The 20,664-nt window shown below is 36.2% G+C and overlaps 1 protein-coding gene across 8 annotated transcripts in view; it reads left to right on the top strand.

The window, feature by feature from the left end:
- MAK (male germ cell associated kinase) overlaps window positions 1–20,664 on the top strand; it is a 29,380-nt gene that overhangs the window by 1,679 nt on the left and 7,037 nt on the right. For 5 of the 8 annotated variants that reach the window (XM_066188005.1, XM_066187985.1, XM_066187995.1 and 2 more), the window contains 11 exons: window positions 3,620–3,957; window positions 5,648–5,702; window positions 6,653–6,774; window positions 7,729–7,808; window positions 9,575–9,707; window positions 9,799–9,970; window positions 14,060–14,227; window positions 15,996–16,310; window positions 17,312–17,502; window positions 18,037–18,167; window positions 19,885–20,016. In XM_066188005.1, coding sequence (XP_066044102.1) covers window positions 3,857–3,957; window positions 5,648–5,702; window positions 6,653–6,774; window positions 7,729–7,808; window positions 9,575–9,707; window positions 9,799–9,970; window positions 14,060–14,227; window positions 15,996–16,310; window positions 17,312–17,502; window positions 18,037–18,167; window positions 19,885–20,016 — 1,600 coding nt within the window. In that variant the 5' untranslated portion in view covers window positions 3,620–3,856. The remainder of the gene's footprint in view (window positions 1–3,619; window positions 3,958–5,647; window positions 5,703–6,652; window positions 6,775–7,728; window positions 7,809–9,574; window positions 9,708–9,798; window positions 9,971–14,059; window positions 14,228–15,995; window positions 16,311–17,311; window positions 17,503–18,036; window positions 18,168–19,884; window positions 20,017–20,664) is intronic. The other 3 variants (XM_066188035.1, XM_066188024.1, XM_066188015.1) reach the window with 2 other exon arrangements.

Below are 20,664 nucleotides of genomic sequence, written 5' to 3'. Positions count from 1 at the left end.
CATTCTGTGCTGTGCAGTACTGCCAGTTCTAATCATTGAGAACAGTACTGTGCCACACAAATGGTTTTGGTGATTTCATCAGTTACTGTAAACAGGTTGGTAAAATTTGGTTGTCATTGTTTTGCTTCTCGAGTGGGAGGTCTTATTGGGTCATATATCCTAGTTTCTATTTAATTGAGAGTAGTTTGTTTAGGATGCGAATGTAGAACTCTTTCTAAAGCCTGATATTTGTATGTAAGAAATATAGGTGATTTGCTGCTATTCATTACATTTTGAAATTAAATTCAGACATCTAAAATAATTTAAAATTGCTGCTAGTGCTTAAAACGCCAGTAATACAGTTAAAGTGATGATTTGTTTCTATTCTCTGGTACTTATTCGGATTCGATAAATTTACACAAATTATAGATTCTGTTAAGCTATTGTATTTTGTCCTCTATTTGTCCCTGGCTTTAATCTTTCCTTAATCCTGTGTAAAGAGATTATGCGTAGTATGTCATTAAGAGTATTGAACAAGCTGTTGTTTAGACTAGGATTTCTCTTGTCTGTTTCGTAGCTGTTAGGACAATTTTAGATTTTAGAGCTTTGCATTACTGAGGAAATAATATCATATAAGCATCAGTATGGAAAAGGTCACTCCAAAGGTTTGTTTTAACCAGAAAAGCTAGATTGGGCCCTTGCTTTCCTCAGGTACAAAAGACAAAATTGAACTGCAGATTTGAAAGAGAAAATACAGATAGACCACTGAGGAAAAAATTGCACACCTGAGATGGGTATGGGTGGTGTAAAGTGCAGACTATATAGAAGTCTGTTGTAGTGAAATGTGAATCTCAGGAGGATTTATGTTCTAATTATCATGCTCTGTAATTCCAGTACATGTCAGTGTGGGGTAGGTGTGATGGTACACAGACATTGTTATCAGCCTACATGGTTTTCACACCTTGTTTTGTGCATTTCCAGGGAATGGATTTGACACTTCCACTTGATCTTTGAAGGAATGCGCTGACTTTTCTGTGCTTTACTTGATCAGGTTTTCATACCCTAAAAATTAAAGTATACAGCAGGAAAGGAGTACAGCAATAAAATATATTACAGAACAGACAAAATGAATAATTTTGTGTTGTATTGTGTTCTGTGTATTGTGTTGTATTACACAGAATTTCTGGAGGGAAGGAACGCTTTATATGAGGTTCTTTTGATTGCACATTCCAAAATATTAGAATTGGACAAAAGGAATAATTGTGAAAGCATGTGATTAATATATAGTCCAGTGAAAATTACTTGGAAAGCTGATAGGATTTAGGCACCAAAATTAGAGGATTTAAAGGTCAAAACTTGACGTTTGTGTCTAGATCTTGTGTTTACTGCAAATAAAAATTTTCCTCATGCTGTATTTGGTCCACTTTGTTAGAGAGCAAAAGGTTGAGCATGAAATGCATGCAAATTCTCCAACTTTTTCATGTAACTCTAGGAGTTCAAGCTAGGGCTATCTGCAGCAAATACTGCTGAATCCCCTCAAAAACCCCATACCTTAAACAATGTACAATGATAGTTGTTGAAACAGAGAAACAAAAGCACCCAAAACTTGTTACATTTCGCTTCACATGATATGCCTGTGTGTACATCTATACACAAAATGCATATACAGTTTATCATTGCTGACACTTTAGATGTGATGCTGTGTTTTAAAATGGGTATAAGAGTGTCCTCAAGGTTTTTGTGTTGGTTTGTTTTTTTAATATATACACAGAGCTAACCATTGACAACTTGCAAGATGTGTATGCAGAATATCTCTTAACTTGGAGTAAACACACTTGATCATCTGCTTATTACCACAGTCAACAAGTAGCCTTGTTGTAAAAAGACATTATTGATGGTATTAAAGACTAGAGTGCATGCAGGCATTTTGGGGAATAAGATGCAAAGCTGAACTCCAGGAAAAACAATTTGCTTAAATATATGAAAGTCCTATTTAAAATCTAGTCATAACTTGAGATGTCTATGTTATTTTTTGTTAAATCTGGTTTTTAGCTTTGTTTCAGAATATGCTATTAACCAGAAGTCTTATTTCACTATAGCTGTGCTTTAGGGGTGGGGAGGTGTAGATGGGTGTGGAAAAAAACTCCTTTGTAACTTTCCCTGACAAAATGAAGGTTGCCTGGTGCAAAGATTATAAATTGAGATGACCACTAGGCTGCTTGTTACTGGCATCTTGACAGGTGATGTGATATTCTTTCCTGGTAACAGAAGCAACAGGGAGTAACACTCTGTGTGTTGACTTCGAGGAACTTTGAGGAAGCAGCATTTCAACTAAAAACAGCTTAGAAACATTGGTCTAGTGTCCAGGCAGCTGTTTCCTTTACACAGCAGGCTAGTCTGCTTGAGGATGTATATTTCACACTTTGAGAGGCCAATTTTATTGTTATTTTGCCAGGCCTGAGTCTTGTTATCAGCTGAATCAGAGTTTCTTAATCTGTTTGAACAGACCAGACTGTAGCTAATTCTGGCATAAGGATAAGGACTAGACAGTTGCACCGAGTTCTCCATCTCCTACAAAGGTAGACTGATGGTGTGTTACCACTGATTTGAGTTTAATTTTGTATTTTCAGACAGCAGAGGCAGAAGGTAGAGAATGATATTATTCAGTTAAAATTGAGTATTTGTTTGTGTATTAGCATTTGGGTTACAGTGAGTAAATGGTACAATGAGAGGTTATTAGTTTTTCCTAGTCCTGAATAAATAAGTGGGTGACTCTTGTGAGTTTGTGTAAGTGCTTAACATCAGGCAACTGGCCTTTGTCTGGAGCATTGGGGACAGATAGTATTGTGTGTAATGGAAGCTGGGGTTCAGATTCAAACTTGGATTGGGATTCAAATTAATATTTGCATGGATTCAAATGTGGTGATTCAACATTGTTCAATATGGATTCTTTTCCAAAAGACAATTCAGATTTAATCTTCCATACCAGTGCGTGTAAACTCTGTGCTTCTCTCTGCAAGCCTTGTAAAACTGAAGGGATTAACTCTTAAATCTTCAGCCATTACTGTGCCGAAGAATTATGTGAACTTCAGAGCAAGATGTCCATGTACATTTATAACAAATCAGTTTATGTGGGTGAAGAATGTAGTGGTTATCTTGCTGCTTCACCTCCCTTCCTCACTAACTTTTAAGCATAGGGAGTCTACTTGCATTACCAATACAAAACACAGTGTTCAGACCCTAAGTTTGCCATGGCACCCTGTGCAAAATTTGTGTCCTTATGATTTCCAAAACCTCAGCCATGCCTTTGTTATAGTTCGGGAAGCTGCTGCTGTCTGCAAATTCAGAGTAAGGGTGTCCATCAGAATATACCAGCTTTCAGAACACTCGCTGGTTCTAGGGAATTGTGACAGTAACCTTGACTCTCCAGTCTCTTTTTACTCTAACCCTAACTGTACAGTTGGCACCTTCTGTGGTTTGAAAAATTTACAGGAACTAATTACATTTAAGTCTATTTAAAGAGCACATATGGTCCTGGAGGGTGTTATTGTTTGATACAAATAGTAGAGTGTCTCTTTCCTAAAATACTGTAAAACTACCTAGTCTTTTGTTTGTTTGTTTGTTTGTTTGTTTGTTTAAGGATCCCTGTGAAAATCACCATGTTCTTCTGTCTCCCATTCTTCATAACTGGATCTCAAAGCAGCTACAGTTTGGAAGAGAGCAGTGAATATCCTGTTCAGTTATGAGAAACATTCGCCAACATAAAACAGTCTGGAAGAAGATTTCTCTTAAGAAAATCAAAGAGCACAGAACCCTTTCATGAAACAGAAGACATTTAGCATTTCATAAGCCTTTGGCTGTCTGAGTCATTAAAAAAATGAATCGTTACACAATTATGAAACAACTGGGTGATGGCACCTATGGCAGCGTGTTGATGGGGAAGAGCAATGAGTCAGGAGAACTTGTGGCTATCAAAAGGTATGTAACATCTCAGTTCAGTAAAGGTGCTTGCAAAATCTTAGATTTTCACTTTTGACTTAATTGTTGTATTCTATTGGTGTAGAACAGAAAAAAGTCCCCCTGTAAAAGGAAATTGACATAATTTTTTAAAAAAATTCAGATGTTTAACAAGGTGATTGTGAGTCACTTTCTGGTAACAGATCAATAGGGAGACAGATCAGTTTAATTTACTGATTTACGTTGGTTTGTAAAATTGCATACTGCTTTTGTTCAGTTTGAACATGCCTCCTTCTAAAAGTGTTGTTAGGCCAGCACCAAAGGAGAAGCAAAAGTGAATGGGATTAATTAGGGAGTTGATTTATACAAATTGCAGGAATAGCGATCTTAACAGGTAGCTTTGAAATTCCAACCCAACCCTGCCAAATCTTTGTAAGTACTGCATTAAGTTTCATGTGTTGCTACAGTGATAAATAACAGTTACAGTCTGGTCAGGTAAATAAAGGCTGTCTCCTTGGCTGTAATAAACTTGTGCTCTGTGTAATCAAGAGCATTGTCATACTTGCCTGGAAAGATGATTACAAAACAAGGAAAATTCTACTCAAGGTGTGGGGAAGTTCCCCTTGTATTCCTAGAGAATTGCAAGTAGGATGTAAAGTGTAAGTTGAAATACCAGAAATCGTATCTTGCTCAGACTTTTTTTCTCATTTATGGATTTACTGCAGTAAGATAATCGTAAGATAATCGACTGACTTTTTCTTTAAGAATATCAGAATTTCAGGTTTCATCATATTTTGCTGGTACTGTTACTGAAGTTTATAGTAATATGTAAGCTAATGAAAGATTCTCCAATTGATTATTTTAATTATTTTTAGCAAAAGGAACAACATTTTGTGGGAGGTGGTTCATTCTTGCAGTTTCAGGATTTGGAATTCTGTTGTGTGACTTTTAAGTTTGGGATTTGAGAGGGCACAGTTTTGCTTGAAGATACTTTTATTTTAAATTAAAATCTTGGGTTTAAATCTCTTCAGTTTAGGTGCTAAAACTTTACCAAAATTCAGCAATGATATTCACAACTTCATCCTGAGTTTTAGCAACACTGAATGTCCACATTTGGATTTATGCAGGACTTACAAATAAATGTATTACACCGTTATGTGTAACAATTAGTTTTGAGGCTATGATGTTGATTGAAAAAAAGGAAACCTTTTTTTTTTTTAAATTAATATCTTGGAACAGATTGTTAAAATGGCTGATCAAGTCAGATGCTTAATTATAATAAAAAGCAGTGCAGCTGTTTCACAGATTTCAAAACTTTAATTTTTTTGTTTTCCTAGAATACACAACTTATGCATAAGGACATGATTTTCCATGTTATATGTGCAGTGTCATTGTTGCTTACTTTGTTATTCAAAGCACAATTCAAATGATGCAAAGGGGTTTTATGTCCCTTTTACTCTGGTGTACTGGTCTCTGGCTGTACTTTACTAAAAATACGTTTCAGTGTGTGATGGTTAATCACTGTAAATTTTTAGCAATTCTAAGTGTTGACTTTGTTTTTAATTATATTGCTGATGGGTATGCTAGAATGTTTTAAATTGATTTCAAAATATAGATAATGCTAGTCTTAAAAATTATCATCCAGGTTTTCTAATTCTAAAAGCATTCTGTACTGTTCACTAAAAATACTTTATCTTGAACTTTATTTCAGAATGAAAAGAAAGTTCTATTCATGGGATGAATGTATGAATTTGAGAGAAGTCAAGGTAAAGTGGTGAACATACCACATTTAAAAATGAGTGTCTGGTTAGGCTTGTATGAAGGAAAAGGGCAGCTACCACGTCCAAGCATAAGGCCAAACTCTGTAAACTCCTTAGATGCTGACAGATTTCACAAAACACTGCGGTGCTGGCACTCTTAGAGGTCCTGCTGATTTGTGGAATATCCCACTATTCTCAAGCAGTGGCCATGTCTCATGGCCAAGCCTCTTATCTTTGAGACAGGAAAAGAAATTGATTTTGTCTGTGTGTATTTCTGTGGTTTACCATCCTCCTCTTTAATTTTTCTTTCAGATTTCTAGCTGTGTATCTGTTCCATATATCTTGTGTTTGGGGCATCTGTAGAAAGCACTGGGAGTTTTGGCTAGCCAAGTGAAGGAATAACACTTGAAAACCTGGGCTTAAATTCCAAATAATTCCATGTTTTGGGCATCTGATTTTCTGTATATACAAAAGTCCCTACTGAAGGGCTTTAGATTTGACTTACTGGAGATTACACACAAATCAATATGTCCAAAACGAACGTCTGTAGGAGAATCCTTCTTCTTTCGTCAGGAAAGTTTCATGCCAAAAAGAATGAGGAAAAAAAAAAGTATGCAGGTTTTCTTACTCAGTTCAGCGAGCAAGAGCTCTTGCAGCTTCAGATTTGTCTTTTGTTGTAGGGAATTAGGTTTTTGTGCTAATCTCTACTTCAGCTCTGAGGTAATCCCTAGAAATAGGTTTAAACTACTATTAATATAGTTGTTGCTTTTAATTTAAAATTTATTCAAACTTGTGAGTTGTTCTTCTTTAAAACAGATTACAAGATAAATAATGGGGTATCGTATGAATATGTTGTGTGGATTCTGTGCTAGAAACTTACATGTTAAAAATTTAGTTCTGGTAAGGAATCAAGGTCACTGTGGGGTTATCTGAAGCTGTATTTTGCTCTCTTGCAGTCTCTGAAGAAGCTAAACCATGCCAATGTAATAAAATTGAAAGAAGTCATACGAGAAAATGACCACCTTTACTTTGTATTTGAATACATGAAGGAAAATCTCTATCAGCTAATGAAGGATAGGTGTGTCTTTTTTCACAGACAAGTAGTGTGCTATCATGCTTTATTTAATGATTCTCATACTACCTTGAAGAACACTTTGGGATTTCTGGTTTTGGCTCTTCTTGCAGCCCCATTGATGTGAACAGGAGTTGCTGCACCTGCTTATCTGAGAGTAGAATTCTGCATTGCCCTGTTACAACACTGCTGCTTGTAATGCTTTTGGAAATAACTTGGATCACCTGTCAGCAGGAGAGTTTGCATGCCTTTGTGTAGAGCCATGAGAGAAATTCCAAATAGTTGTGTTTTGTTGTTTGTTTTTTTTTTTTTTCTTCAATAGCCTTCATTTTAATGTATGAAGGATTGGGTGAACACTGTTCCTGCTACTTTTGCTTATGGGTTTGACTTAAGGTGGGGATGGTACATTCATGCATTGTTGTAAGAATGGCCTGTATATAGGCTAACTCTGATGTTGCAGTCTTGGACAAACAGTACTTAGCCAGGCTTGCAAGGTGGACTTTGTCATGCACTTTTCTCTCCTAATGTGTCAAGCTCCTGGGTTGACATCCTGAGGTAGCTGCTGGTGACATTAGCACAATGTTACACTGCAGCTCAGCAGAATTGCTCTTATCAGGGTTCCCTGAAGGGCACCACTGGGTAATGCACCTGCCAGTGCTGCATTGTGCCATCTCTGCCTTGCTGCACCACTGTGCCATTCCACGTTCACCTGGTCAAGCACACTGCTGGCCAGCCAGCTTCTATAGAGATAGCACCTCTCAGCACAGAAGTTCTGTAGCTGCACTTAAAGTGGTTGAGATTAAGGCCCAGTAGAGTTTTGAAACAAGAGTTGCATCTCTCAGATTTGATGGGTCTGTTTTCATGTGTTCAGTATGTGTTAGGCAAAATAAAGAAACACGTGTGTTCTGAAGATACATTATTTTCCTTAATTATGTAAGTTTTTACCCTGTTTCTTCACAGAAACAAGTTTTTCCCTGAGTCAGTCATCAGAAACATGATGTATCAGATATTGCAAGGGCTGGCTTTCATCCACAAACATGGTAGGTTTCCTACTAGAGCTTAACTGTGTAGCACTTTTTTTAGAAAATAAGATCAGGCAGAGAAATAACGTTAATAAAATAACCTAGCAAGGGCTGTTAGTCATCACTGATACAATCATGGTTACCTGTTTCAAGTGTGGTGCAGTTTTAAACTTTGCCTGAAGTTACTGTTTGTTTTCCTATAATTGGATTTTCCTCTTTTTCTTGGAAAGCACTGGGTGTTGTTTATACACTGTGCAGTAGTTTTTTCTACTTTAGTTAGCAGATGAATAAACAAACTAAAGAAACTTGTATGCTATGCTGTACTAAACACTTCTGCTTCCTCAAAAAGATCTAATCGAGAAGCATTGGTACATCAACACTCTTGTGTTGAGATATTATAACTAATATGATACTCTATGTATAAAAAATACTAAAATAACTTGTTCACTGAGAAATTCAAACAGTATCCTTATCAAATACAACCTGGATTTAAATATTTTAGTAAGTGGGATGTTTCTAGGAATTACACAGTCTAATTCAGAGGTGAGGTTGTGCCTACAGCAATAAAAAGCTTCACAGTGTTTGCAAAACTCTTAATGCTCATGTTTAATATCTGTCTGTGAACTGTATTCTGAAATGGTATCAAACCCCTTTGCACTTAAAAAGGTAGTAATTTACTCTCATGCTCAAATTTTTTATTTTGTAGTTGTTCTTCACATCACATTAGTATCCATAAAATTTTCCAAAGACAATAAAACATTAGCTGAAAATAAAATAAGAAAGTGTTCTACCCTGAAGGGGCCTGTTGGTGAATTAAATGAATCATTAGTTCTGTTCAGTATTATCAAATACCCAGAAATGGACTTTTGCTTGTCCTTCTGATTAGGATCATATACTGTTCTCTGATTGTTAGCATCCTCATTTCTCTGTGAAATAAATGAGAAAATTAGATTATAAGAAACATTTCAATTTTTAACCTACAATATTAGTATCTTGATTTGACCATAAGTGTATAAGGGAATACCAGGTATGATAAATTTGAACATTTACATTTCACTGTAATAATTTCAGCCAATTTCTTACAGTTGTTTTCAATTCATGCATGCAGAAATTCAGTGCTCTGTTCTAGCAACTGGATTTCAATCAAATTAATGTGTAACATAACAAATTGTGTGTTCCAATTAAACAGCAAAATTAATTTGCTTAGTGACTTAACCACTGCCCAGGTATAGAGGTCCTCAAGCCAACAACAAATATTGAAGAAGCTTTATGTGCCTGCATTACTAATATTAGTATTTCTGAGCAGGATTTGGATATCCTTTGTATATCTGTATCTCCAAATTGTTGTCACAATGATAAATGACTAGCTAGAACTCATTCAAGCAATTTTATGAATCAGGTGTGTCAGATGCTCAGTTTTCAGCTATCCAAAACTGACAAAGCAGTTGTAGTTTTTGCAAAAGATTTCATTCTGAAATTGGTTTTTTACTTGATGTTGCTGCCAGCCAATTAATTTTCCTTAGTGTGCTAATAACAGTTTACATTTGTTAATTTAAGAACACTTTGTGTAATAATCACCGGAGGGAAAATGCATGCATTTGTTGGGGGAGGGTTCCAGTTTTTTTATGTTGAATTTAAAAAATACATAAAAGAAAAAAGACGGAAAACCGCTATATTATTCCAAAACATCCCAAAGTAAATTCTGGATTACTCCTATTAGAAGTTGCTTCTTAAGAAGGGATTCTGTGATAATTTGTGATTCTTTTCTGTTTGGTTTTCTACAGGATATTTTCATAGGGATATGAAGCCTGAAAACCTTCTCTGTAGTGGACCAGAACTTGTGAAAATTGCAGATTTTGGGTTGGCTAGAGAACTAAGATCTCAGCCACCTTACACAGATTATGTTTCTACCAGGTGGTAAGTATAGCAAGAATTTAATACATTAGCTTAACTAATTACCTTCCCATGACCATTTTAATTTGTTTATTACTTCCTCCCATCCTCACAGGTACCGTGCTCCTGAGGTTTTGCTGAGATCTTCTGTCTATAGCTCACCTATTGATATCTGGGCAGTTGGCAGCATAATGGCTGAGTTATACACACTCAGACCTCTCTTCCCAGGCACAAGCGAAGTAGATGAAATCTTCAAAATTTGCCAAGTCCTAGGGACTCCAAAGAAGGTAAGGCTTAAAAAGCCTCACACAATTTTATTACAAAGAAAAAATTAAATCAAATTATTATAAAATATTCAGTGTTATCTTTCAGAACATACATATTGAATTATTGTTTCAATAAGTTTCCTGCAAACTTTCTGTTTGCTCAACTGTATTTCTTTTCAGTTTCCATTAAGGCATGTAATGCTAGTCTTTTGTTGTATCTGTTGTATATCACACCATTATGTGAAGCCTTGCTCTCCTCTGATGAAAGCCAGATAAGATTTTTTAAATTAGTTATTCAAAGCTATTCATAATGGAAAGCAAATCAGAAGTCTCCTAGGATTTAATTTACCAGAGACAATTTGCTTTCCCTTCCCAAAAGTGTAATTCTTCTGTGCTGGCACACAGAATTTGGAGCTTGTAAAAGTTACCATAAATAAGACATATTATGCTTTTCGTACTTTTAAAGCATAAAAGAAACATTTCATCTCAAACACAGATGTCTCATAAATACTATTAGCAGTAAGGAGTAGAGGGAATAGAAGGAAACATGCAGTATTTTAGAGACGAATTATTTTTGCTTATTTTCTGGACAAGCTAAATACTATTTAAAATCACAGGGAAGGTTTAGGTAGTGCATATAAAAATGGATGCAATTATATTTCAGTTTAAAAATTGTTTTAGTAGATGAATGGAAGAAAAGAATAAGGTTACCTTCAAAATTTTGAATGAACTGAAAAAAAAGACCATGTGCTATTAAATATTTTTGTAGACTGAAGTAAGAAATGGCAGATGGATATCAGTATTTTATGGGTGCAAACAGAATTTGGTGGAATAACTGACCAAACACAGTCCACCTAGATCTGAAAAACCTAAGGGTGGAGAGAGAAATAATCAGTTTCATGAGTTTTCTACTTCTGTAAAATACAGTATAATTCTTGTCCAGTAAAGGAGCTGTTATCAATAGAGAAGTAAGGAACAGAAAACTTAAAACAGAAATAGATTAAGCTTAGCTAGGAACATGCAGAGCTTGAAGTGGTGGGAAAACATCCAAGAGAACATACTAAGAAACAGGTGCAAACTCATGCAAGAGCAAAAGGTCAGGTGCAGAGTTACAGATGATATGTTGTGGAAGTGAACATTGAGTCAGGAGGACTCAGTGCTAATTGGTATCGTGTAAAACAGTGCTTGCCATGACACAGCTGTGCCTCAGGAATAATGTGCAATAGGAGCAGTATTTAAAGACTTGAGTTTTCAAATGCAGATGTGAACTTTCTTAAGCAGATCACAAATCTAGAATAGTAAGAGGAAGACTTTGATGTATATGAAGAATATCTGAAAGCACCATGCTGGCTTCTGGAATATTTTTAATGTAGAGCATAAACAAGCTCTGAAGTGCAGGGAGATCAGAGAGAGATTTTCACTGTGTGCAGTCACAGAGCAGCACTGAGCCAACTGCTGTGTTTTTTTCTCTAACCTTACAAGGAACTAACAGAAGCAAATCATGACTATTTAGAGTCTGTCATTCCCTGACTAGAAAGCTTATTGCTTGAAAAAGCAAGGAGCATTACCAGCTCAGTATTCCAGAGAAAACTGTAGCCTTCACTAAAGACCTTAACAGTTACGGACATTGTATGTCAGCCCTGTAGGATCAGGAAACTAATTAATTATTTTGTGCCCCTGTCATCTGCTGGGCACACTTGGGGATTTTCTCTCCTTACAACGCTATGTTTTACAAATATTATTTTTTCAGACCTGCATTTTCATTTATTCTGTTATCCTGCAAAAAAGTATTACAAGAATTATGCCCAGAAGCTATCTTCATTCCAGTTTACCTTCCTGTGCTTAAGTCCGTAACAACTCACCAATGACTTCTGTGAATCTAGGTGTTTTAAATAGTGGCAGGAAACTATTTTGTTTTATTTTATAAATTAAGTTGCTTTATTTATTTTATAAATATTTTTAATTGCACCATTCAAGTATTGGCAGTGGTGGTGCACTTGTACTATATTGATTTAATAAAAAATTGATGACAATCTCAATAGGAGAGATTAATGAAATGCATTTTCCTTAGCTGAAGGTTGGCAATGGCACTTTAAATTATTGCAAATTATTTTTTTTTACAAATATAAATTTATTTTTCATTTTTGATCTTGTACTGTTTTCACCTTATCCCTATGCTTCATCAGTTTAACATGCAGCTCTTGGTACTTTGTTGTAAACTGCTCCTTTATTTCTAGCAGACAGAATGCCACCAAACTCAATAAAGAGGGAGATGCAGTGAAGGAGGAAAGTCTTTCTCCATTGATTTAAATGAAAAAACTGTTCTTTGAGGTGAAGGAGGAAGTCACTTGAAATCTTGAGACTTATTTTAAGCAGCTGTGATTTATAATTATATTTGAGCTTTTTTGTCACCATGAACTGTGCTAACAGAGCTAAAACTGTTGTACATAAAAAGATGAATGATGGCTATCATGGTACCTTATGACCAAATTGTATCAAATCAGTCCAGTTTGCCCTGTAACAGTGTAATAAACTTGGTGGATAGAGGAAGAGCTCAAATATCATACCTTGTCTACAGTAATGTTTCTGATGCTGTCCCTTATAACATTCTCATAGTTATATACATAGTTATATAAATAGCATAGTTATATACAAACGGCATGATAAGAGCATACCTGTTTGGAAAGACTTAGAGACTGAGCTTACTGGCTCTTATTCAAAAGATTAATTGAACAGAACTCGAGTGGTTCTGCATCTGATGAAATTTTTAAAATTGTATTGAAGGCCATCTGGTAGTGTAGATTTCGCTACTTAAGCTAGTAGATGGCAGGCTGAGAAGAATTATGTTAGAAAACAAGATTAGAATTTAAAAGGGTTTTTTAATGTATAGAATTAGAGGTGTACCTTTAAAGAAAATTTTTCAGTAGTGCACAGAATGCTGTAATTAGGCAGGAATAATCAGCTACATAAATAGCTGTGGAGAACCATCCAGCTAAGACTTCTGTAGGAGAGGCCATAGGAGCTATTTAACGTATTGTATGTCTAAAGACAAATACCATACCAGTGTGTAGAAAAGGGAGTATTGCCCATTAACATGTGAACTAATCCATCTGTTTCACCTGCTGCATTATATCCAGTTTAGAGTTTTCAGTTTCAAGACAGAAAAATAAGAGTCTAGAGAGGAAATTAAACTTAAAAAGCGTAGACCCTAGGAATTGTTTCGGTTTCTTTAGCCTGTACCAAGAATGACTGGAAGAAAGGAAAAGAAATACACCTTCCAATGTATAAAAAGGCCACTCTAGAGGTATAGCCCTTCTTGGTATCTGTGGATGATAGGACACTCAACAATGGCCATTTATTTTTGTATGAGAAACCTGCATTTTCCTAATCTTAAAGAGATTACTTTCTGGAGTAATCTGTATAGACTGGCTGAGGATTGCCAGAAATTGGAAACTTTTTGAGACTTAGCACCTGTCAGGAAAGGACAAGGGTGTGGAGTAAATGATCTCTTGAGGTCTTTGATAATCCTGTATTCCAAGAATGCAGTTATCAAGCAATGAAGGACTTCAAGGTTTACTTTTGGAAAGTTAAACAGTTAAAAAAAAGTTCTTATCTGATGGTCATATTATTTTTAATGTTGCAATACTGTCTAGTTGTAACTTAATCACCGTCTGTCATAATGGTGGGATCAGTGCTATATTGTATAGGCTGCATCATGGTTATACAGCTGTGGCATGGTGAATGGAAGGGCCTCACCTGTGCTCTTTTCATAAAGAGGGCATGTTGAAGTTAGCTGCTGCGCTCATTTCTGTGGCAGATGTTCAGTACCGTTCCTGGCATTGCTGCACTCTGGTCTCATTTGGACAGAATGTGTCCAAGTGTGTTATTCAGGGTGATAGTTCCACCTTTAGCTACAGGAGACCTCAGGAGGACTGTCATTGGACACTGATGCTGCATTCACTGGTGTTGTAATAATTGTCATGGAAAATGTTTGTTTTCAACTATATAGGAAGGAGCCATGCAGACCAAGCATGACACAAGCTGCCCTAAATTTTATCTGAATACATCTTTGTTCTCTTTTGGTGCTGATTTTTCTTTCCTTTGAAACAGAGTGACTGGACAGAGGGATACCACCTTGCTTCTGCCATGAATTTCCGTTTCCCACAATGTGTCCCTATAAGCCTAAAAACTCTCATCCCAAATGCAAGCAATGAAGCAATACAGCTTATGAGTGATATGCTGAACTGGAATCCAAAGAAGAGACCTACAGCAAGTCAGGTCTGAGCACATGAATGATTAAGACTGAATGTTCTTGCATTGTTAAAAAATCACAGATACGGAGACCAACTGATTGTCATAATAGTGATGGGCAAAAACGTCTCCTCATTTTGAATACTTTGGTGGGAATGAGACTAAATGGTGAGAAGAGAAAGTTCTAAACCTAGCTCAGCAGAAACATCAGAAACTCTTCAGTTATTTCTGCAATGTTGTCTTGTGTATTGGCTTATCTTAAAATTCTCTTTGTACAGGACAGAGGAATAGCTGAGGTGCAAGTGTTTCAATTGTGTATATTAGTCACTTCTACCACTTTTGTTTTCCTCCCCATCTGTACAAAGGGAGGTACCGAGAACTTTGCTTTTTGTGAAGCCACAGATGGAATGCAGTATGGAAGAGCTAAGGATTATTTTTACTTGGAATGTAAATTGTACTAAGCGATAAAGAAAGAACTTTGTGAAGAACATGCCAATAGGTCACAAAGGCCACAGTTTTTCTCCACATTAATTTTCAAGAAGCATATTTCAAGGACAGAAGACAGTTACATCCTGTGGATTTTTTTGTATTATTCATACCTCATGCAATCCTATTTAGAAAAAAGGATATATCCTCTGTATAAAAGAGGAATACAATTGGGAAAGAAAGGACATATTGCAAGTTACCCTAGGTAGGTGTAGTGTAAGTGATTCAGAAGCAGTTAAGCAGATGGTACCAAATAAAGCAACCATTCCTCTCCACTCTATAAAGCATGCCTATTGTACAGTGATGGAGATCTTTCTGTAGTCCAGTACTATGTACCTCTACACAAAATACTGTATGGTGCTTTATAAAAGCAAATAACCAGCTTTTACCCAAGTGAGTTATCGAGGAAGCAGCTGCAGCAATTGTATAATCCACAGTCAAAAGGAAGAGCTTAATGCATATACATGGCAGTGTGTTCAAAGGCAGCAGTCCTTGAGTGCAGCTGAGGCAAAACACGTATTTGAGAACTCACAAAGAGTAGGATCCTACCCAGAAGGATTAACAGAGTGGGTTGTTTTGATGTAGGAGAAGGTTTATTACTAAGGTGTGTCCATGCTCTGCATCTAGCAGAGGACATGGAAAGGTCACAGGAAAGGATCAAAATGCACATCTGCCTTAAGATGGATGCTGTATTTTGTTAATAAACGCCGTGAAGGCACAGCAAGAACAGTGAATGTATTTTAAAGAAAAGCAAAAGCTGGTGATACGAAAAATGGGGGAGAAACCTTGATCATTAACATCCTCTAACTGTAGAACCCATACATGGCAATCATCTCACTTCTGGGGTTTTTATTGTTGTTGGTTTTGTTTTTAATTAAAACCTGAGGCGATTCACTGAGTTGCCAAAACACAGTCAGCAGTGGAGACATATAATGAAGCATGTGGTAAAGGTAGTGGAGACTACCTCTTTTAAAATGGAAATTTGTTACTGCATAAAATAGAATGGTGTTGAATGTACAGTGCACCTCAAAACACAGACTCCACCTAGCAATAAAGAAGGGAACAAAAGGATATGACTGCTGTCATTTGTACAAGTGGATCACTCTTACTAAGTTATGATGGGAAGAGTTTGAAATAAACAACTGCCAGTTCTCAATACACACTTCACATATGATCTCATTATGCAGCCATCTTCCATTCTGTTCTGTCAAACTTGCTCAAATGTTTCAGAAACCTGCTTAGATCCTTGATGAGCTTTCCAAAGTCAACTTTTTGAAGTAAAATTAGTGTGTTTTATCTTCTTCTGCAGGCTTTGAAGTACCCTTACTTTCAAGTTGGCCAAATTTTAGGACCTCCTCCACAGTATCTGGAGAAGCAGACTCCTGTTAAACCAATTCAACCAACAGAACCAAAGCCATCTTTACCTAAACTGGAAACTAAGCCAGAACCTCTGTCTTCACCTGATTTACCTGAAAAAACACAGCCACAGCCCTTGCCAAAGGTTAATCACCAGCCTCTCCAGCAAATTCAGTTGCCTCAGAATACAGCTAACCAGCAAGTACCAAAGCAGCAGCAGCCACAGGCACAACCACTTTTTCCAATTATCAATAAAAACTCACCGCCTGTAAGTTGTCTTCACTAACCACAGATGGTTTTATTAAAAGTTCTTAGTATGTTCAGCCAGGTGATCCCTTGAAATTTGTCATATGTTTTATTAGAGGAGATACAGATAGATAACTAGGGACTAATTGAAGATAAAACTGTCAGCTTATTAAAATTTTTAACAAGTCAGAAGAACAGATTGCTTGTAACAACAATGTTCATTATAACAGCCCTCATGTTTTTGCAGTAATGGAGTTGAAATAGCTGTCACTTATTGACCTTTGAGAAACAATTCACAACAATACTGTCAGTACACAATAGAGAAGTGGAAAGGGAGAATTTCACTTTCCTCATGCAGGAAAATACCCAGAAAGGTTCATCCAGTTCCTAACCTTTTAAGAATCTAGCAATTATTTTTAGGAAGATGAATAGTAAACTTTGGTTTGTAACTTCCACTTTGCTTTTGACTTGTACTCACTGAAATGCAATAAAAAGTATGTTAAAAAATAATAGGTATTCATACAATACTGGAAAGCAAATGATAGAAGGACAGTTTTAAAACTTAATAATTTCATTGGAACAGATTGTTAAAGGCCTTACCAGTTTCTTTTATTTGCTGTATTTACTTTGGGAGCACAGCAGTGTTCTGTACCACTGTGCTCTATTTCTTGACAACTCACCTACCACTGTTCAGAGCATGAGTTCAGCAAGATGCCAGAAATAGTGGTTGACTGGGTTTGCAAACAGAATGTTAACCTCACTACTTCAGGTAGACTTGAGGAATTCAAGGATGACAGTCCAAAAGAACTACACTCCAAATACTTGGATTATTGTTATGTTTTGTCCTTAAAGTCATAATAAGACTATAAGACTGGTACAAAACACTGGATAAAATTCCCTCAAAGTCTGTAAGCAGTAGTTAGAAGTTATATTAGATACAAAATATAAAATTTTAGAATTGAATTAAAGTGTTTTTTTAATATTTTATTATTTTAACTTTTTTTTTTTTTAAATTTAAAATAGAAACAAGCAGCTAGTGGCCCCGTGAATGGTGTACTAGGTTCCAAAACCTGCAGAAGACGGTGGGGTCAGACTTTGGTAAAGGCTGTGGATAGCTGGGATGACTTGGATGACCCTGAGTTTGGAATGTCATGTTCAAAGAAGCCTAGCATTGCACTGTTGAAAGAAAAGAAAAACAAGGATTTTCTTTTTAGGTAGGTCCAGAAATTATAAAATCACAATTTCTTTTAGTAAACAGTGTCCAGAAGTAGATTTATAGATTGATTAAGACAAGTCTGTTAAAATTCAAGTCACCAAAATTCTGCACGAATGCCAAGAATTGCATGACCAGATCAGCTTTGGGTGTTACGCTGTTACAGTGCCAGTAATATCCAAGCAGAATCAAATTTGTTTTCAGACACTGTATGGTTCAGGTGCTCGTTATGTATTTAAGAAAGTGTTTTACTAAAATTTGACATACTAACATTACTTCCTTTGCCAGTTAAATGGTACAATGTTCTGCCATTTGGCCACATTTGCTTTTATTCCATAGTGTTGATGCATTTCTTTCTTCAAATCCCAGGTCAGGCTCTGGTGAGATGTTAGGTTTGACTGTTACTTTGTGGAAACAGACTCTACTGAGAAAAGTAGGATAAGTGAAGAGTACTGTATTCTTCAGGCTAAGGTCAGCTTGTGGTATTTTGAGCTCAAGTTGTTGGTCACATGGTTTGAAAATTTTGATCTTTCAGTGTGCCAGAACCAAAAGCTTCATTCTGTATCCAGCCAGGAGGGGAAAACAAGATTCTGATGAGAAATGATTCTGAAAGATCAAATACATCAGCAAAAGACTACTATCTAAACCAATCAAGATATCTGCCTGGTAAGGTTAATAGTCAATACACATGGAAAATACAAGCTGTGCGCAATCTACACACAGTACATTTAAGCTTTAGATTTCTCACTGGATAGTTTTATTTTTCATAACCAGGCTAAATTTTCAAGTTTTGGACTAAATGCCTTTCCCACAACATATCACATCTGATGCAGCAGTTCCTGGCTATATAAATGTGGCAGGATCTCAACACTGGGTGTACACCAGGCCCTCTAACATAAAATATCCTCAGTAATATAAATCCAATGTCTCTTGGATTACTAGGAATATATCCTGATTAATCTATAGGCAGGTGTATGTGAGGACTAAAGAAGTATATATTTTTTTCATCAGGACTGTAGTGATAGGACTAGGAGTAATGGATTCAAACGTTAAGGGGGGAAATTTAGAAAAATATACAGAAGAAATTCTTTACTGTGAGGGTGGTGAGGCACTGGAACAGGTTGTCCAGAGGACCTGTGGATACCCCATCCCTGGCAATGTTCAAGGCCAGGCTGGATGGAACATTGAGCAACCTGGCCTAGTGGAAGGTGTCCCTGCCCATGGCAGGGAGATTGGAACCAGATGATCTTTAAGGTCCCTTCCAACCCAAACCATTCTATGATTTTATATAGTGCATATTTACCAATTTTGCAGTGTCAGGATTACTGGGAATGAGAATGGAAAGGAGAAAGCAAAAATAAAGTTTCCTTTAGTTAGTGTTCTGAATATATTCTATAATCAAATCATTTTCTTGGTGTCTCACTTAGCATCTTTTGTTACCATGGTGGTTTGTGCAATTACAGTAATTATATCATGACTTCTGTAATCCACGTTTGAGAATTTAGGTGGCTCACAGAGGAATTCCCCATTGTCAGGCAAGTTGTTTTGTTACAACGTATGATTAATTTGTCAGGAACTCATTAGGGCAGTGATGACTTCTGAATATGAAATCAGTTCTTGAATGTTAAATAGGATGCTCAGAGACTCAACAGTTTAAGTCCAAAGAAAAGAAAAAGAAAAAAGCAAAGAGTGAGGAACTTCCCTAGCTAAATATGACACAAATTTGAGAAACAAACAGATGTCATCTGTTATCTTTTATTAAGCACAATTCTAATGTCTCCGTGGTTTTCAATGACAAAGGCATAGATGTAAAAACTAATTAATTTCAACATTTAAGGGAATAATAGGTCCAAGGAACATAGTTGTTATTTATCCATATTGCTTTAGTTCTGCAACCACTAGATCTGGGAGCTGCTTTCATATGTCTTAATCCCATTAACTCTTGTAATGCTTGTAACATGCTGAAGTAACAAGAAGCTTTGTCCTGCTTTTTAACTTAACCCTTGAAGAAGTAGTTTATTTTCAGCATTGGGAACCCCAGTTTTTGATAGGTATTTTTAATTTGTCTGTTCCTTTTTTTTGACAGACAAAAAAATCAGTTATGAGATTATGGTTTAAATAAAACCACCTAGCTATGCTAAAAAGTCTTTTAAAAGACTTTCTCTTGAAAACATGAAGAGAATTGTTCTTACATTAGTGTCACTGGTTTTCATGGTTCAGCTTAAAAATCTAATCAATGGACATTGTTAATTTACATTAATGGTGTTTTGCATTTTAAGACAAATGGTTCAGTGTTGGTTTTCTGTTCTAGAAATGTCATATATTGGTTGAATTAAGTTTGAAATTTGGTATTTATAACATTTTCCATCATTTGTTTTCTAAGGTGTAAACCCAAAGAGCGTCTCTTTAGCAGCAGTCAATAAAGAAGGATCACACGGAACCTGGAACAACCAGTTGTTTGCTAAATCACTGGCAAATGCTGGAGGAGGACTGACTTATAGCAGAAATACTACAGGTAAAAGTGTAATTGAAAATGGTCACATTATATCTCCTCGTACTTTAAGTAGTTAAGACCATCTGGTTTTACTTCTGCAGTTAAGCTTAGATTCTAGGATCTTTTCTTTTTCTCTTGTTTTAGTGAAGGACTCTAAAAATACTTTTTCATATGTGATATGCTTTCAGAACATTAAGAAGGTATTGAGCAGCCCCTATTTATAAAGTTCTGCCAAGATAAATTTTGTACGTAATCCACTGAGACCATTATTTTACTATATTCAAGCTAGTAGTTTGGCCTTATTACTGCCTGCTCCTGATGCCATGGAACGCTATCATACAGCAGTTTCACCCATGAAAACAAAAGAGTGGGTGATATGCTCGTGTAATAAAAGTGCTGCCCAATATTTTAGACATGTCTTTTATCAATTTACTGGCCTTGTCCTAAATCCTTTGCTGCAAGAAAAGTCCCCTTATTTCCAGGAAGGAACTTCCAATGAGACTATGTTTTGTGAAGAACACTATTTTCAGCACTCTATAGAGTGAAGTCCAACACTAGTTAAACACTTTATTTAAGATTTCACTGAGGAAAACATCAGACTCTGGACTGAGATCTGTCTTCTCACCACCAAGCCCTATACCTGAGGTACACTGTTCCTGTTATGGGAGG

Source organism: Chamaea fasciata, unplaced genomic scaffold (assembly GCF_029207755.1).
Source record: "Chamaea fasciata isolate MVZ Bird 193981 ecotype frontalis unplaced genomic scaffold, bChaFas1.0.hap1 SCAF_1, whole genome shotgun sequence".
NCBI lineage: Eukaryota > Metazoa > Chordata > Aves > Passeriformes > Sylviidae > Chamaea > Chamaea fasciata.
Note: the sequence above shows the minus strand (reverse complement) of the source record. Positions and strands in the feature narration are given on the sequence as shown.